General features: G+C 47.3%; 1 protein-coding gene across 1 annotated transcript; it reads left to right on the plus strand.

Moving 5' to 3' along the window:
• Window positions 1-7,511: 7,511 nt before the first annotated feature.
• EXOSC2 (exosome component 2) lies at window positions 7,512-17,379 on the plus strand. Its single transcript, XM_072778352.1, has 9 exons — window positions 7,512-7,670; window positions 9,299-9,400; window positions 11,131-11,176; window positions 11,621-11,710; window positions 12,991-13,056; window positions 13,537-13,605; window positions 14,932-15,108; window positions 15,691-15,819; window positions 16,507-17,379. Exons 1-9 carry the CDS (start codon window positions 7,549-7,551, stop codon window positions 16,585-16,587), a joined length of 882 nt encoding a protein of 293 aa, XP_072634453.1. The 5' UTR covers window positions 7,512-7,548; the 3' UTR covers window positions 16,588-17,379.
• The last annotated feature ends 1,792 nt before the right edge of the window (window positions 17,380-19,171 follow it).

Raw genomic sequence — 19,171 nt, forward strand, 5'->3', positions numbered from 1 at the left:
CTCCTGCGGGAGGAGGGCAAGACCGGCTTCTCCTCGGGGACTGCACTTCCCAGCAGTGCGGGATCCTGGGGGCAAGAGGGGGTGTCGCCCGGGAAGGGGGTCGCCCCGACCGCCCGCACCCTCCCCTGACGCCCCAGACTCTGGCCCTGGGCGCCCTCTGGTGTCGCCTGTTCCACCTTGCGGTCACGTCCCCGAATTCCGTAGGGCGTTTTGTAAAATAAAGAACCTATAATAATAATGAAAAGTATAAAATGTATAGAGTTTTCAAGAAACTGTGTTCTACTTCCAGAAAATGGTCACTTTAACTTTGTAAATATTTATCTAAAATGATATTTACGAAACTGTGATATATATTATTTGATTGTATATGTATGACTGTAAATACATTTGTACCTCTCTTGTATTCTAAAATAAAAATTACTTGGAACATTTATCACTTAGCATCTGAAGGGGTCGACACATTGATCTGCATGAAAGGGAAATACGGAAAGTGCTTAGGAACTGGAGAGGGGAGAGTTGTTTCACTGCTTTGAAAGTCACCATTATGCCCTCCCCAAAGGAAAATTCTCTGTCACAACTGGGATGTCAGCTCCTAAAGAGATGGCCACCATTCAAAGCAACCGGGAATCTCTGAAGGGGCTGAGCATATCCCTCAGGCTTCCAGCTGACTCTCAAACATTGGCGTCTCACATTGTTACTTCCCCCAAGTAAAGATTTACTTACTTTTTTTTTTTTTTTTCATTTTCATGAATAACTTGAGAGAATTCAAGCAGCCCATGGGAGTGGACCAAGATGGCCACCAGGTGCTCTCCCAATGCCTAGAATTTCCAAATGCTCTGGGGACCCATTTCCAGACTTTCCTTGAGGGAGAAGAAAGAGCAGGAAGGCCCTCCATGCGGGGCCAGGCACTGGCTCTCCTGTCCAGCACCTCTTGGCCAAGAGGAGGTGTGCACACTGGGGAGTGTGAGTTCACACCTGTACTCCAGCACATGCTGGTTGTGAGGGTCACCCTTTCAGCTCACTGGCATCCCACAGGCACATCTCTATGCATCTTTTAGCCATGTATGTGTGCACACAGGCGCACATACACCTGAAGACACTTGAATTTGCACTTTTATGTGCAGATCACCCCCATTTGGAGCTTCGGATATTCCCAAAGAATATCTGCTGGCCTCCTTTAGGAGTCAGACTTCAGAGAAGTCAGTGGGGCCTCTGATCAAAAATCCACATGGCTCAAGGCATCTGGGTGGATCAATGGTTGAGCATCTGCCTTGGGTTCAGTTCATGATCCTGGGGTCCTTGATCAAGTCCCTGCATCGGAGTCTCTGCAGGGAGCCTGCTTATCCTTCTGCCTATGTCTCTGCCTCTCTCTCTGTGTCTTTATCAATAAATAAATAAAGTCTTAAAAAAATAAAATAAAATCTTAAAAAAAAAAATCCACATGGCTCTCGGTAATTCCATTCTGCGAAGTCCAGGTTCCAGAGCACAGGGTCCACAGCCCAGGCTCCAGAACCCACCTGGTGGCAGCGAGCTGTCATTGCAGGCTAAAGTGCATTTGTTGTGCCTGCCGCGGACCTATGGAAGGATGTGGTGCAGGAGAGATGAGGGTGAGCAGAGGGGAATGGAGTCCTGAAGAAGTGCATGCTGCTGGAAGGTCTGATACCAAAGGCCTAGTGTCTTATCGTGCTTGCATTCCCAACAGACACCTCAGGCCTCTTTCCACAGAGTGCACACCCCCCTCCTCCCCACAAAAGCATGCAAACACCACAGCAGGCAGTTTCTGGCCTTAGGGATTTAAGTGCATTTATTCTGGGAATCCTCCCCACAAATTTGTGAAGCTGATGCTCTTTTTTCCTCCCTGATGCACTACTAATATCCACTTGAAGTGGAAGAAAACGGAGCTAGAAAGTAAATCGTTTGCCCATGTCACCCAGCCATGAGTGGCAGAGCAGTTTTGGCCATGGCTGCTGACCCCAGAAGCCATGCTTGTGACCAGTGGGCCAACCACATCCCAGTCAGTCCACAGGGTCGGTGCAAAGGGCTTTCTGCATATCTCACAGGGATGCAGTGTACTGACCTTCTATTCTTCAGGCTTGCAAAACTTGCTTACTCATTCTAGAAACTTTTTTGTAGATTCCTTAGGACTTCTGTAACTGATCATGTTGTCAGTGAACAGAGACCGTTTTACTTCTTTCTTTCCAATCAAGATGTTTTTTCTTTTCTTTCTTTCTTTTTTTCCTTATTGCATGATTCAGGAACTCCAGGAGTAGAGAATTCTAGGTAGAGGCACCTGGTCTGAATTTGAAACCCTGCTCTGTGCTTCCCTGGCTATTGTGACTGGAGGAAAGTCAATTAGCGTCTCTATGCCTCAGTTTCCTCAAATGGAAAAGGATGTTGTGAGGATTGAGAAAATGTATATTAATGAATAAAGCATATGACCTGGTGCCTGGCACAGAATAAATGCTCAATTAATGGAAGCTATTGTTAATACAAGGATGCCTTTGGTGGGTAAGAAGGGTTGTAGCTTCTTCTACCACCCACCCCGCTGAACATCCCCCCAGAGGGCATCTGAGGCAGCTGCCCACCTCCTCTTTTCCTACCCTTTGCTATATCCATTATCCTTGGATCTCTTGAAATGGAGGAACAAATATCCTAAATGTTCAGCTTCCTTCCCACCTCAGAGCTGGCCTGCTGGGACAAATGTCAATGGCTGGTGGGAAAAGTTATGGATGGTGGCTGATTAGCACCCATGCTGACTCTGACTGCTTCCTGCAATGTAGCTGCCTCGGGGAAGTCAGACTTCTTGCAGGTTGGCTCAGGGCTTCAAAGGCAAGTGCTCCAAGAGAAGCAGGTGGCAGCTGTTTGGTCCAGTCCCACCTATCCTCGTGCTTGCATTTCCAGCAGACACCTCAGGCTTCTTTCCACAGAGTGCACATCCCCCTCCTCTAGACACCCTCTATGGGGTGACATAGAGGCACTTCTGACATATGCTATCTGTCGGAGCAGCCAAGGGGAGGAAGCACAGACCTCATCTTTTTTTTTTTTTAAGATTTTATTTATTTGTTCATAATAGAGACACACACACACACACACACACACACACACACACACACACAGAGGCAGAGACACAGGCAGAGGGAGAAGCAGGCTCCATGCAGGGAGCCTGACGTGGGACACGATCCATGGTCTCCAGGATCACACCCTGGGCTGCAGGTGGCGCCAAACCGCTGTGCCACAGGGGCTGCCCCAGACCTCATCTTTCGATTGAAGAACTATCAACAAACTCATGGACATGCATAGATATTAAGGCCATTTCCAAGGTTTTTAGGGGAAGAAGTCATACTTTGATGAGAGTCCATGTGTAGAAATCTTTGTGCACATCTCTGACTAGACCATTTCTGCAATTGCTTGTAGCATTGTAATAGAGTACAAAGTAAAGTCAGTGGGAAGACAGGGGCAAGAGCTCCAGACCAGAGTCCCTGCAGCCTCTACTGTCACATATTTCAAAATGTCCTTGTCGGTTACTTTAAGTTGTCCCCTCAACCTAAGTTGTCAACAGTTCCTTCTTTTCCCAGACTCACTCTGCTGCCACTACTGTCAGGAGGGTCTTTCTCTCCTCCGGGGTCCCCCCCACCCTCAACTCTTGACTCAGCATCTCGGCCGCTGGGGCAGCACAGGAACCAGCTCTGCAGCCCCTGCAGCACCAGTGCGGCGCTGGTGGATGACAGCCAGTGCTTCCTGAATAAGCTTATTCGCTTACTCACCAAGGATTTATTGCATGCTTTTGTAAGGGTGGGCAGGATTTGTTTTAACTGGGTGTGGAAAGTCATGCAAACGTGGAAGTGACTATCATGAAGAAAGAAGTTTGTAAGTCTCACAACTCCCTCCCCAAACAAGAGGCAGGTGCTCACGGAGAGCCCCATGGGTCGACCAGGAGGCAGAGGGGGGAAGGAGACTTTACTATGGTTTCCATGGGAAAGAGTGGGTGAGGCAGGGTAAGCAGATTTAGGTTTGGCTGATTTGAATAATTTCAGCGGGCTCTGGGGCACAGAGCCTGTCCCTACTTGTCTGGTACCTGGCCCCTGGCGGGATTAGGGCAGGGGGAGAGTGGCCCACAGTGAGCCCCATAAAGGAGGTAGTTGAGGGTGTGGGCTCTGAATTGGTTGGTTTGCTTTTGAAAGTCCCACCCCTGAGTCCCTTGTTTACTGTCTCCAGAGAGTGGATGGGGCCTCAGGTCCAAGCACTGATACACAATGAATGATACATGATGAACAGAACTAAAGTCCCTGGTTCTTGGAGTCCTCACGTTCCAGTAGAGGAAGTCTGCAATAAATAAGCAAACAAACGTGAACATTCAGGGACAAGAAATGAAACAGGATCAAGTGATAAAAAAAGAGACTGAGGATTATTCCAGAGAAGGTGATCAGGGAAGGCTCCTCTGAGGAGGTAATATTTGAGTTGAGGTCTGAGTGGGGAGGAGCAGCCAGCCACACAAAGGCCCAGGGGAAGAGAATTCCATGCAGAGAGCGCCTCAAGTGCACCGATCTTGGGGGTGGCGACCAGAGAGGTGTGTATGGAACCCAGATGAGACCAGCACATCTAGCTGCAGCGGAGTAAGGGATGGGGTTAGGGGAGCGAGGTCACACAGTCAGGGCCCAGTGAAGATGAGTTTGGATTTTATTCTTGGTGTGAAGGGAAGCTGCCAGAAGTGTCCTAAGCAGGAAAGTGGTTTAGCCTGACGTGGTTTTAAGAGCTCACTCTGGGGCACCTGAGTGGCTCAGTGGCTGAGCGTCTACCAATGGCTTAGGTAGTGATACCTGGGATCCTGGGATCAAGTCCCCTGCAGGGAGCCTGCTTTTCCCTCTGCCTGTGCCTGTGTCTTTCATGAGTAAATAAATAAAATCTTTAAAAAATTTAAAAATAAAAGCTCACTCTGGCTGCCATATGGAGATTGGATGGCAGGAGGGGCAAATGCAGAATCTCAGAGATAAGCCAGGAGGTGGTGCCCAGGTAAGAGATGGCTGAGCGGCCTGAGGAAAGTGCACAGGTTGGAGGTAGGTGGATGTGGGGGCAATTGATGAATGTTAGACCTGATAGGCCATCCAAATCACTGAGGGAGTTAAACACACTCAGAGGCTTCTAAGACCCCACCTTTGTTGCACCTCGATGCCCAAGATGGGGCTCAGGAATCCATATTCCTTTTTTATAAGGTTTTATTTATTTATTCACGAGAGACACAGAGAAAGAGGCAGAGACATAGGCAGAGGGAGAAGCAGGCTCCCTGCAAGGAGCCTGATGTAGGACTCGATCCTGGATCCCGGGATCACTCCCTGAGCTGAAGTCAGATGCTCAACCACTGAGCCACCCAGGCGTCCCAGGAATCCATATTCCTAATAAGCTCCTCTGGGATGTGCACTCTGTATCCAGGTGCCCATTTATCCACATGGTATAAAGGGGCAAGTGTAATGCAGAGAGAGCAGCACTGGTGGGGAGTCTTGGGTGCCAGTCCCAACTGCAGATCTGTTGTGGGACTCAGAGATTCCAAGGGACCATCAGGAATAGCAGTTCCTACCTCCAAGATGGGCCAAGCATGAGGAATAAGTAACATGTTTGTAGAGCATTCACCAACAAACAACAAGGCCCTTGAGAAGTGTTTGGTAAATGGTGCAGGGTTTGGGGTAAAGCGGGTGCAGTGGGAAGGAACACTGGCCTTGCCACCAACTGCTGTGTGAATTTTAATTTTCTTTGGCCCTTAGTTTCTTCCTCTGTAAAGAGGTATCTGCAGTGGACTGAACGGTCACTCCTAAGTTCGTGTGTTGAAATCTAACCCCCAAGTTAATAGTATGAGGGGGTGGGACCTTTGGGAGCTGATGAGGTCACCAGGGTGGAGCCCTTGTAAAAGGAATTAGTGCCTTATAAAAGATACGCTGGAGACTCTCCACCCTTTCTGGGCCATATGAGGAAACAGCGAGAAGTCAGTTGTCTGTGAAGCAGAAAGCCAGCTCTTGACAGACACTGAATCAGCCACTCTATAGTAGACAGTATTCATAATCCCAATGCTGTGACAGGCCCCCTAAATGTGGGTGCTGTGAGGATGGGAGGGGCTGAGGTTATGTCCATCTCTCTTGGGATGAAAGTGGATGATGTCAAGAGTACCCTACTCTTAGTCTAGGGACACTCCCAGGCCTAGCTCCCTAGCGGGCTGGGTTACCTTGGCTCACAGGACACTACTGCCCTCTTATGGCGGAGGCCAGACTCAACAGATGGATCTTCTCACCCTTCTGTAGCTCTCTTCCTCCAGGCAAGCGTCTGGTATGTGCATGCCCCATGGGGCTCCAGAATTTATATCGTTTACTGCCTTGCAGGATTGACAGGCATAGTTGGGAGCTTTGCTTAGAAAGAAATGTTGGGGTAGCCCAGGTAGCTCAGCGGTTTGGTGCCGCCTTCAGCCCAGGGCGTGATCCTGGAGACCTGGGATCGAGTCCCACATCAGGCTCCCTGAATGGAGCCTGCTTCTCCCTCTGCCTCTGTCTCTGCCTCTCTCTCTCTTTCTCTGTATCTGTCATGAATAAAGAAATAAAATCTTTAAAAAAATAAAGAAATGTTCTCTATTTGGAGACTAATCAAGCAACTGGTCTGATGGATCTTCAGGAGGCAGTGGACCTGATTTACTGAGCATAGTGTGTGTGGCTGATGCAAGTTATTTAATCCTCTTAAGGGTCTTTGTGCATAAAGAATCATCAGCTCCAATTCCCTGAGGTCGAAACGCAGTTTGTTGTGGATGCTATGAACCATGTAGGACAAGGAGAAGGGATAGGGTAGTGGGAGGCAGGGAGAAGGGAGGAGGCAAATGCTCCTATTGAACAGGACACGGAGATAAAGCCACGTATTCACCCTATAAAATACACCCGCCTTGCAAGCTTTGTATATTTTCTTGGGCGGTTTTCTTTTTAAGTCAGAGTAAATCAGCTCATTCAAAAGAAGTTATTAAGAACAGAACCAGCATCTGGAGTACTGTTTGGGGGTAGAGGTGGATGGTTGGTGCTGAAGGAGCACCCACGAGGAGGCAGTAATGCAGTATATTGGGGCTACGAGGACAGTGTGAAAAGGACCTCTTTTTTTTTTTTCCAATGAGTGTTTTCTGTAGATGCCATCCCCAGTCTCCCGAGCTCTCTCATACCGAAGAATCACATTTTAGCAACTTAGAGTTGGAAGGTAACTCACAGGCCCATTTCTCAATTACCTCTAACCCTGGTAAACAATGAATAGGATGATGATTACGGAGAGATTTTTGGTGAAAAAAAATCGAACGCTCCGAAACCTGATATTTCATGGATCTGTAGGTGGAGCCTTGCCAATAGTAAAAATGGCAACTTGGCTCCCTCATTCCCTTCGTGTTAACCTAATGGTTGCCAAGAGTAAACATGGCCACCGAACTGTGCGTTCCCATTGGCGGCCGCTCTGAGACCCGTGCGACGGCCGGGAATTGCGGAGCCGGATGTCGCGATTCCAGGCCGAACTGCGCCTGCGCCATTCTTTGGCGCCAAGATGGCGATGGAGATGAGGCTTCCCGTTGCTCGCAAGCCTCTTAGCGAGAGCGTGGGCCGCGATACCAAGAAACATCTGGTGGTTCCGGGGGACACGATCACCACGGACACGGGATTCATGCGGTACGTGGGGACTTGGGGACTCGCGGCCCCAAAGGGCAGCTGCTGGGCTCTCTGCACGTGGCCTCTGTTCCCTTACATCTGAGCACCCGCCGGACGCAGGGCACAGTTGAGCATTCCCGCCCCCATGTTTGCAAGGCCTCGGGCTTCTTACTCTGCGCACCTTGTGTGTCTCCGTCTCCGTTTGCCTCAGTCCTTGGTAACCCTTCTGTCCCGACCACTGGTGTCAGGGACTCCTGGGTTCTCTGCCTGAGGCCCCGATCGCCTTCTTCGTGGGAAATCTGCAGAACTGGGGAAGGTTAGGAGCAGGGGCCTCTTTCCAGTGTTAAGAAGAGGGACCAGTGGGCATTCCTGACCCGGCCTCTTCTCTCGGCATCTGTTAGCCAGGTGCTCGGTTTTGAAAGCAGTAATTGTTTGGGCGTAGGGCATACGCAATATATTGTGCTACATGCACCCAAATCTACACGTTGAACCTGAAGGCAGTACAATATGTGTAGTTGAGAGTGCAGGCTCTTGAGCCAGACAATTGGGGTTCCAGCCCTGTACCGTCACATATTTATAAGCTAAGTTGTATTTCCTCTCCGAGGTCAGTTTCCTCATAATGTATTATCACTGTGATAATAACAGTGACTATTTGATAAGGAAGTGAGGATTAAATGAGGAAATAATTTAAGAAAAGAAGCGTCTCAGTCGGTTAAGTGTCTGACTCTTGATTTTGGCTCAGGTGTGATCTCAGCGTCCTGAGATGGAGCCTCTGCGCCCCCTCCCCGTCCCCCCCCCCCCCACGCTTGAGATTCTCTCTCCATCTCTGCCCCTCCTTTTTCTTTCTCTTAAAAACAAAGAAGCAGAACTCACCATTATAGGTAAACACTAGTGGTATTTCAGCCTTTGGGTGGGGGGAGGGGTGTTACAGCATTTACAACATTGCTCTTGAACCTTTTAGTTTGAGGTTATTGGATCCTAAGGAATCTTAAGTGTCCTTCATTCATGAATGAAGTATATGTTTGTCTTATGTGCAGTTGGAGCAGGACTGTGACCAAAGTAGAACTCTCTCATGTTATTTATATTTCGAAACAGATAAACAGTAAGCAGGACAAACAAGTTAGTATGTTTGGTGATAAATTCAGTGGGGAAAATGGAAAGTTGAGCAGGGTAGGTGGAATGTGGTTGGAAATATTGTGGAGGTGGTGGCAGTGGGGTGGGTAACTATTGTAAATGACTTAAAAAAGTCAGATAGGCCAGATAGAGAAAGTGACATTTCAGTAGACTTGAGTAGGACAAGGGAGATGTCTGTGCAGCTCTTTAAAGAAGGAGTGTTCTGGGCAGAGAGACAAACCGGGCTTTAAAGGCAGGAGGAGCCTGTTAAGAACATATTGTTCTTGGGGACGCCTGGGTGGCTCAGCAGTTGAGCATCTGCCTTTGGCTTAGGTCATGGTCCCGGGTCCTGGGATCGAGTGCCACATTGGGCTCCCCATGGGGAGCCTGCTCCTCCCTCTGCCTGTGTCTCTGCCTCTCATTGTCTCTCATGAATAAATAAATAAAATCTTAAAAAAAAAAAAAAGAATATATTATTCTTGGGGGGAGAGGTCAACTCTTACCATCGTATATTTTGTATCCTACTCTCAAAACAGGGGCCATGGAACTTACATGGGGGAAGAGAAGCTCATTGCATCTGTGGCTGGCTCAGTGGAGAGGGTAAACAAGTTGATATGTGTGAAAGCTTTGAAAACCAGGTGAGAACAAAAGGTGTGTATTCTCTTTCTTGCGCCATTCAGGTTACCAGCCAGGTCTTTTCTGCCACAAAATACCCCTTACCCCCACCTGCTTTATCATTTAGCAGGTCTGTGATTTTGAACATGACTATATAGAAAGGGTATAGGTGACTGTAGTTAAGTGTGGGCTTCCAAGGATCCCCACATTACTTGACCTCTCCAAACCTTGGTTACCTCCTCTGCAAATTGAGGGTAATAGCATGATCTACCTTGTAGGATTTTCACTAGAATTCATTGAAATAAGACATGTAAAGTACTTAGCTCAGGGCCTACTACCTAGAAGGGCTCAATAAAGGTTAGCTCCAGAAAGGAAACCGGTGGGTTTGGAACCTTGTGAGCAAGGGTGGGGGAATGCAGGAGAAGATGCAGGTAGAGAGCCGAGGTGGGCAGACAGCCTGCCTTGTAGCACAGATAGGCATTTTCTTTCTTTCTTTTTTTTTTTTTTTTTCCACAGATAGGCATTTTGACTTCCACTTTATGTAGTCTGGGATGCCACTGGGAGGGTGGAACAGAAGAGGGACATGGTCTGAATTTCTGTCTTAATAAATTCACTCTGGCTGCTAGGAGAGATTGAGGGGGAACACATGCTTAGAGAGACAATTAATGGACTGTTTTTATCATCTGAAGTGATGGTGGCTTGGACTAAGGTAGCAGTAGAAGTGGGTAGTAATGGCGGATTCTGCATACATTTTGTGTTCTGAGTTTTTTTGTTTTGCCCCCCCCCCCCCTTTTTTTTTTTTTAAATCATGTAAGTGTGTTGGGTTTAGTATTCTTTGGGATTTTCCATATATTGGACCATGTGTGTGAATAGACATAGTTTTACTTCTTCCTTTCCCAGTTTGGATGCCTTTTATTTCTGTGTATATTTCAAAGGTGGAGCCAGTGGGATTAGCTGCTAGATGTGTCCTGGAACATGAGAGAGAGAGAGATGGAAAGGGAGAGAAATCAAGTATCCCTCCAAAGACTCCCAAGATTTTTGGCTTGAGCAACTTGAGGAATGGTGTTGCCGTTTATTGAGGCTTCACTGGCTGGGCAGGGGCTGCTGGAAAGCTTTGCTTTAGATTGGTGACATTCAGAAATGCTTATTAGTCAGGTAAATAGAGATGCTAGGTAGCCAGCAGTTGACTAGACTGCAATTCAGGAGAATGGCATAGTCCTCAGTGGTATTTAAAGTCATTACTTTGGATGAGCTCACCAAAAGGTGAGCGTGGGCCGACAGAGAAGAGGTTCGCAGCATGGAACACCTCATCATTAGAATTGGGATAAGGAACTAGCACAGGGATGGGAGTCGACAACCCTGTGGCTGGTGGAGACCTGAGTGGACTGGTTTGAGTGGGGTCCTGTCTCAGTCTCCTTTGCTGATACAGAAGCCATCTGTGTTCCAAAGCCCACTAGGAAATATTCCACGCGTACTGGTGTTATGTAATTAACAAAATAGGGGTTTCAGGCTTAACGAACTACTTGGAATAAATGGTTTGTCCAAAATAGTTAATGGAGACTATTCCTACATGTAGGAATGTTTGAAGTTACGAGTTCCTGGAAGTAAGTCAGAAAAGCACAGTTATGTGAATTTACCATACTTCATACTAGTGCCTAATCCAAGCCCTCATGCTGTTGAACTGAAATCTCCAGTGGTGCTTAGTCTTGTAATAAGGTCTCTTCACTGATGGATGACCTGTTTTATCTTTCAGATATAATGGTGAAGTAGGAGACATTGTGGTGGGGAGAATCACAGAGGTAAAGTTGGTATCAGATTGGTTTTTACAAAGTAAAAGCAAGCTGGTGATTGAGTGGGATAGTCACTCTCTGTAGTTAAGTAAATGGGGCACTCATTGCATTTGACTCTTATGTGCCTCCCCCTTTTTAAAGGTTTTATTTATTATTTAAGAGAGAGAAAGAGCACACTGCTCCAAAGTTGAGCACAAGCAGGAGTAGGGGCAGAAGGAGAGGGAGAAGCAGACTCCCGCTGAGCAGAGAGCCAGACATAGGGTTCCTTGATCTCAGGACTCTGGGATCATGACCTGAGCTAAAGGCAGACGCTTAACTGACTGAACCAGCCAGGTGCCTCTTATGTGCCCTTTGATGTAAACAGTTGGTGTGTTGTATTGGGGATTATTGGTCACTTAACAATGTGAGTTCTTGCCCCTGGAGTCTGTGTCCAATTGTGAAATTTCTCTGTAGGTTCAACAGAAGAGGTGGAAGGTGGAGACCAATTCTAGGCTGGATTCAGTCTTGCTCCTGTCATCCATGAACCTTCCTGGAGGAGAGCTGGTACGGGTCTCCAGGCTGGATTTACATAGTTTGCTAGCAAAAGCTCTGGGGTCTGTTGCTCCACTAGGGAACTCTTGCTTTATGCTGAGGTTGCCTCTTTTTTTTTTTTTTAATTTAAGAGTTTATTTATTTATTCATGAGAGGACACACACACACAGAGAGAGAGAGAGAGAGAGAGGCAGAGACACAGGCAGAGGGAGAAGCAGGCTCCATGCAGGGAGCCTGATGTGGGACTCGATCCTTGGACTCCAGGATCATGCTGTGGGCCGAAGGTAGGCGCTAAACCGCTGAGTCACCCAGGGATCCCGAGGTTTCCTCTTTTACTTGTGTTTATTTCCTGTGAGATTTGCTGCCTGGAGGTACATGTAGGCTTTTCACTTGGCCCAGGCCTTCCAACATAAGCAGCAGTTGCTATGTGGTAGGATCTGGAACAGCCTTGGGGAGTGAGCCCAAAAGAGAGAAGAGAGGCTCTCAGATGCTTGGGGCTCATTTTCCTTTTCTGGGTGTATCAGCTTTGCATGGTGAAGGTGTTCCTTGAAAAGTTGTGTTTAGATTAGCTTTTCATAAATTGAGTGGCATTTGGTTATTCCAGACAACTGCAGTACCTAAGGGGTAGTCTTTTGTAAAATGCTGTGGTTTCTCTTCAGTCCAGCATGTATGTTCAGAGGGGCTCACTGTGCTAGGTTCTCTGGAGAACGCAAGATAAAGGAGGCTCAGCTCAGTTCCTCAAAGTGCACAGATTAGCAGGGGAAGCGAGATAACATCTAAATACCTGGCAGTCAAAGAATAAACAAGTGTCTGTACAAAAGGAGTGAGTGATTTCACTAGGAGATGCTTGTATGAAATAGGGGCCTTAGAATTGATCCCTGAAGAATGAATGGAATTTCACAGGGAATCTGAGCTAATGGGAAATGTGTGAGTAAAGATAGAGTCAAGCCAGAGCTAGTCTGGTCCTGCTGGAGCATGGAGGGCTGCCACAGGAGGTGAGTGTGAGAACGGAGGCTGGGCAGGATTGGGAGGGTTTTCAGTAGCATGAAAGGAGTGGGAATACTGTCCAGAGAAGGGGGGGCGGGGAGGAAAGAGTGGAGGAGCTGTGGGAAGGCCTGTAAAATGGAAAGTAGTGGTGATCGTTCTGGTTTTCCTTGAATGACACTGTTTACCTACTATAGTGTCTGAGTACTATGGCTGGCCCCAAAGCTCTCAGGAGGAATTGAAAAAGAAGAGGAGAGAGATTGTTCTGCAGGATCTGACTTAAGTCATGTCATCTCTGTGTGTTTCAGAGGAGAAGATCTGCAGAAGACGAGCTGGCAATGAGAGGTTTCTTGCAGGAAGGGGACCTCATCAGTGTATCCTGCATCTGCCTTACAGCATCTCGTTCTGTGTGAAGCTGGGAGATGGGGCTTTTGGCGTATGTCTCCGACTGGAGACCGATAGTCCTGGTGGGGATCTGGCTCCTAGATCAAGTTTCATGGGCTCTGCTGCAGCCTTTCTCCATCTCCTTCACCCAGCCGGGCTCTTTAGCCCTTGTTCAGACCTGTTGCCTTGGTCATTTCTTTGGGGTTGTTCCTCATGGTGGCCTGTGCTTTAAGTTAGACTCAACTTTTCTTAACCATGTTAGCGCTTTTATCCAGGGAGTAGAAGAGGTATTATGTCAAGATACGTAAGAGAACCAAGGGGGAGAGGTTAGGTCGCAGTGGTGTCCTCTGGGTCTGTCTAAGGCTGCGAGTGGGGCTGTTGGGGATGGGAGAAAAGGATGGAGAGGTGAGGCCAAGGGCCCAGGGAAGGCAGAAGCCATGAGAGTATTGTTCCTTTATTAGTCTGGCCAGGCCGAGGTACAGGCGGTGTTCTCTGATGGCGCGGTCTCTCTGCACACAAGGAGTCTGAAATACGGAAAAGTAAGTTGGGCTCTTGCTATTCCTGGATGCTGACTGAGACTTGAAACCCTTTTCTGAATCCCCAGTGCTCTCTGGAGTTTGGCCCTAAAGAGCCCTGGAAGTTAAGCATTATGGGCTGGCATCCCACAAACTGGGTGGTTCACATGGTTGTGGGTCAGTAGCATTGTAACAGGTGACAGCTTCTGTTCTCACAGAGATTGTTGTGGCAGAAGAGCTCCTAGGACCATGGGTTCTGCGGCTCTGCTGTCTCTGCTTGCTCCCAGGGGCTCTGCAGCTTTGTGATGGGGCAGGGCTAAGAGGCTGTACTAGGAGCAAAACCTGATGGCCTTGGCTCTAGCCAAATGTCCAGTCAATAAAATGGATGTCATTACTGGGAAAGATTGGTTTGCCACTTGAGCTTAAATGAAATGTCACTGCTTTCTTGTATGAAGTTACATTGAGGCTCTTGCTGTTTTAATGACTGCATACTTCTTTTAAAGATTCACTTATTTTAGCAAGAGAGCATGCACGTGGCGGGGGGGTGGGGGTTGGGGCAGAGGGAGAGAGAGACAGACTCCTCGATGAGCACGGATCCCACAAACCCGAGATCATGACCCGAGCCAAAACCAAGAGCCAGGTGCCGAACCGACTGAGCCACCCCAACGTCCCACGATACCATATTTTCTAAAACAGATTATGATTTATTAGTCTTTTGGCTTTATGTGGGCGAACCTTTTCATTTCCTGAGTGGCACAGAAGCGTGTTTCCTTGTGGAGTGGCTACAGTCACCACACTCACAGCCTTGGAGCAGGAGGTGGAACAGCTGTGCTGTCTTCGCTCACCCTCACAGACCTGGGTACTGCAGACCCTCCCTCAGCGGGCTGGGGACTTGAGCTGCCCTCCCAGGATCAGGGATGGTTTTGCATCCAGCCCTTGGCCACTCCCCTTGCCCAGTGGCACATAGCACACATCTCAAAGGCACAGTAGGTGACTGGGATAGAGGTGGAACAGAACAGCGCACCTTGGCTCACAAGAGGCTTGGACTCACGTCCTCATGAGCTCCAGCTTCTCCAACTACCAGCACACCAAGCCCAGATTCGAATATAATGCTAAGGGCAGAAGAATGAGAGGAGTATTGAAAGTCACCTTCTCTTGGAGCGCATAAACCACCTCTGCATTCGGAAGTGTTCTCTGGGAGTAATTAACAGTGTGTGTACACCCGGGACTACAGTCATTAATAGGAGTGGCCCTAGTCCTGCCATAACTAGGATGTGTGTTCTGTGGTTTGCTTTTCATGCACTTCACTGATAACCCTTCAGTGACTCGGTTTGTGCCCTCTTTCTTTAGCTGGGCCAGGGAGTTTTGGTCCAGGTTTCCCCCTCCCTAGTGAAACGGCAGAAGACTCACTTCCATGACTTGCCCTGTGGTGCCTCGGTGATTCTGGGTAACAATGGCTTCATCTGGATCTACCCCACACCTGAGCACAAGGAAGAAGACACGGGGGGCTTCACAGCACACCTGGAGGTGAGTGAGCATTGCCGCTGCCGTCTCTGTACATCTGGGCTCGGTAGGGCTGGCTGTTTGAATTTTTTTATTTTTTAAAGATTATTTATTTGAGAGGGAGAGCGCATGCACAAGTGGAGGGAGGGGCAGAGGGAGAGAGAATCTCAAGCAGACTCCGTGTTGAGTGCAGAGCCTGACGTGCGGCTCTGTCCCTTGACTCTGGGATCATGACCTGAGCTGAAACCTTAACAGCTGGACACTTAACCAACTGAGCCACCCAGGCACCCCCATAGTTGGTTGTTTTAAACCATGTATTTGCTGTAGTCTGGGTTTGAGTCTCCGTTGAGGGGTCTTCATAGCATGATCTGGCCTTCTCTCCTGAAGAGCTAAAATGGAACTGGCTTGATCTCTGTTGGCAGAGGTGGCAGGTTGCAGGGTAATAGCAGCTGAAGAGCCATCCTTTTTAATCTCCCTTGGAGTTAGCAGTTGATTGGTTTGGAGTCCCGGAGGGATCGAGCTGAAGTTATAAACGATTTCTGTGATTTGCTGTGACTGTTCATGGACTTCAGTTCTAATTGTTTACCTTTGCCTCCCCACTGGTAGCCCATCTCCCTCGCCGACCGAGAGGTGATCTCCCGGCTCCGGAACTGCATCGTCTCGCTGGTCACTCAGAGGATGATGCTGTATGATACCAGCATCCTGTATTGCTACGAGGCGTCCCTTCCACATCAGGTACTCCATCCAGCCACGCCTTCACTTGTTTTCATGGATCTGTAAGTTGACAGTGAGTGTTTATGCTCCCTCAGGGATTGCAGGCACATCTCCCAGATACCTTCACCATGTCCAGCGGTAGGAATTGATCTGCTGGACAGCCCTATCAAGTGTCTGGTAGATCTTTCCCCAAGATACTTGTACTGTTCGGGTGTCTAGTGTCAGTCTAAGGATTTGGGGCTCTGCGCTCAGCACAGAGCCTGCTTGGAATTCTCCATCCTTCTCTCTCTGCCTCTTTCCCCACTTGTGCATTCTCTCTCATTCTCTAAAATAAATAAATCTTTATTTTTAATTTTTTTTTAAATAAATAAATCTTTAAAAGAAAATGAAAGGGATATAGAAGGTTTATGGTGGGTGGCTCAGCGGCTCAGCGTTTTAGCGCCTGCCTTTGGCCCAGGGCGCGATCCTGGAGACCCGGGATCGAGTCCCACGTCGGGCTCCTGGCATGGAGCCTGCTTCTCCCTCTGCCTGTGTCTCTGCCTCTTTCTCTCTCTCTCTGTCTATCATGAATAAATAAATAAAATATTTAAAAAAAAAAAAAAAAAAAGAAGGTTTATGGTAACCATGCTTGGTTTCTGCCTCTGGATTGGCTTGATGCTTATGGTTGGTGTCTTTTCTGAACAAATACTTTTTTCTTTTCTTTTTTAGATCAAAGACCTCTTAAAGCCAGAAATAATGGAGGAAGTTGTTATGGAAACACGCCAGAGGCTTTTAGAACAAGAAGGGTGAGGAGAGACATCTGAAGGACAGGACAGTGTGCACCTGACCGGAGCAGTTTGAAAAGTGAAAGTGAAGAATCTGATCTGGGGTCCCATATGTGGCTCTGTGGAGAGCTGTGACACTCATCACTTGACCTACATCAGGCTGCCTCTGGTCCAAAGACCTCCTTTTGGCTATTCTAGGGCAAATATTCTAGGGCAAAGCCTGGGGGAAGTGCTACCAGCCCCTTGGGTCGCCCACAGAGTCCAGCACTAAGGGTAGTTTCAGGCTTTTATTTTTATTTTTCAAAGTTTTGTTATTATTATTCCTTTTTTTTTTTTTTTTTTTAATTAACTTTCAAGCCTTTAAAAGCACACAGTGTTGCAGCCAAATGGACTGCTATTCAGGAATGCTGGAGAATCCTTTTCTTCTACTGACCATCAATTCACAAGGCACAATGCCCCCATGAAATTGCCCCTATAAAAAACACAGCCTCCCTGACCCCAAAATTGTGTTTTGGACTCTGTTCCCCCTCTGCAGCTCAAGTGCAACATTGAAGAATATAGTTAGTAACTTTTTTTGTTGTTGAGACCAAGAGAGCCAGTGGGGATGGGAGGGTTGGGGACCTTAAGCAGGCTCCATGCCCAGTGCAGAGCCAGTGCGGGGCTGAATCTCATGACCCTGAGATCATGACCTGAGCTGAAATCAAGAGTTGGACACTTAACCAACTGAGCCACCCAGGTGCCTGTGTACTTAGTAACATTCAGCAGTAGAATGGAAGAATAAAGTCAACCAAGCAGCCTTTGCTTGGTTAGAATCTCATTTCCCATTGCATGTTCCTTGTAGTGATAGATTCAAGGATATCTACGCCAAGCTGCCTTAATCTGATCTGCCTTTAAGAGTGATTTGTCAGAAGCTGAGTAACTGATGATAGAATAATGTTCAGGGTTCTCTGAGGAACATGAAAACAGACTAAGAAATGCAGATGCGAAAAGAACTCTTTTTCCTCCTGTGATTGAAGTAGTAATGTGTTAACTTTGTAATAATTCAGGGTTAAAAACAGGTTGAAGTTCTCCCTGAAGAAAGCTAGAATTTCCTCTGCATTGGTTTTCCTAATGACTGTAGAAATGGTACTCTGATTCAGGTTTGGGAAGCATTTTTTTTTTTTTTTTTATTCACAAGAGACACAGGGAGAGGCAGAGACACAGGCAGAGGGAGAAGCAGGCTCCCCGCAGGGAGCCCAACATGGGACTCGATCCCGGGTCTCCAGGATCACACCCTGGGCTGAATGAAGGCGGCGCCTTTTTTTTTTTTTTAAAGGCAGTCTGTGAAGTGCTATTTTGTTTTACATACATGAATTCCTTTTTTATATATTTATAAATGTGAAGTTAACATCACTGTTTCTGTCCCAGTGTCCTGTGTAACACTTGGGTGTGGAGTACAGTTGAAGGAGGGCTTAGCAGATACAAAATCTGACCAGAGATCTTAACTGCTTTACTTGGGTCATTTAGGTAAACCTAGGACAGTTTGAGTGGTAGTGACTTTGGACACTGCATTTGACACTTTTGAAATACAGCTGTGCTCTTCTTCATTAATGGTATGTTTCTTGTTCTTATAACATTACTCAAGAGGTGTCACTTTACAGACAACTGAATATTCCATAGGCTGTATTGCAATTTAGATCTGCCTACTGTAGTTTTGAGAACACCTGCCATGCCGGATGTCTTCTGAGAACAGAGAATGGAAGCCCAAGTCCCTGATTTGGTTTCATTGACTGGGATCACTTGTAAGCTCTCTGAAAGTTCTTGCTGGGTCTGGTCTCCCAAGCTGCCAGCCTATGCTGTTCATATCCTGAATGGCAATTACCTGCCCAATGAGAGAACTGTCTGAAAGCACCTCTTAGGGATGATCTTTCTGTGGCCAGCTAGAGGGCGCGCTTGTGTTAATTCCAGTGAGTGCTTCTGAAAAAACGGATAAGGGGAAGTTTTTACACTAGTTACTGAATCCCTGTGGCAACTTACGGGTTGCTTTGCTTTATAAAAGTCAGGACAAAATTAATTTTTATGGAATTTTAATGAAGAGAATACATAAAAGGATTTATTCAACATTGGGCAACATTGATTTTTGACCATCAGCATCTTAGTTTTAAGTCAAAAGTTACTGTACAGTGTTATAAAGGGAGTAAAAGCAGTGTGCATCTCTAGGAAGTACTGCAGTCTAGGTTTGGAGTTCACCTACAACCAGAAGATGGTGAGTGGAAAGTGGAGATAGGGGATGTGCCTTTAGATTATATGCAGGTCAGTGAGTGCCTCCACACTGACCCTGAAGAAGCATCTCAGGTGGTGAAAGACCAAACAAGATCTCATCTGATAGCACATATGACCCCCACTTAAAAATGAAGAAAGCTCATAGGAGCTTCACTATGAATCAGAAATAGGCTTAAGCGTTAGGTGCAAAGCAACCTTTTAGAGAATGGGTTGGACTGATGATGAAAGAATGTGGATCCAGAAATTTTATTTTCAGCATTGAAACCAGTCCTTTGGGTTACCATTTTGCTCATTGTCTCTATGTATGCTTCTCAGGACAAGGAAGAGTGTCTCGCCTGTTGTATACC

This window comes from Canis lupus, chromosome 16, assembly GCF_048164855.1.
Source record: "Canis lupus baileyi chromosome 16, mCanLup2.hap1, whole genome shotgun sequence".
Taxonomy (NCBI): domain Eukaryota; kingdom Metazoa; phylum Chordata; class Mammalia; order Carnivora; family Canidae; genus Canis; species Canis lupus.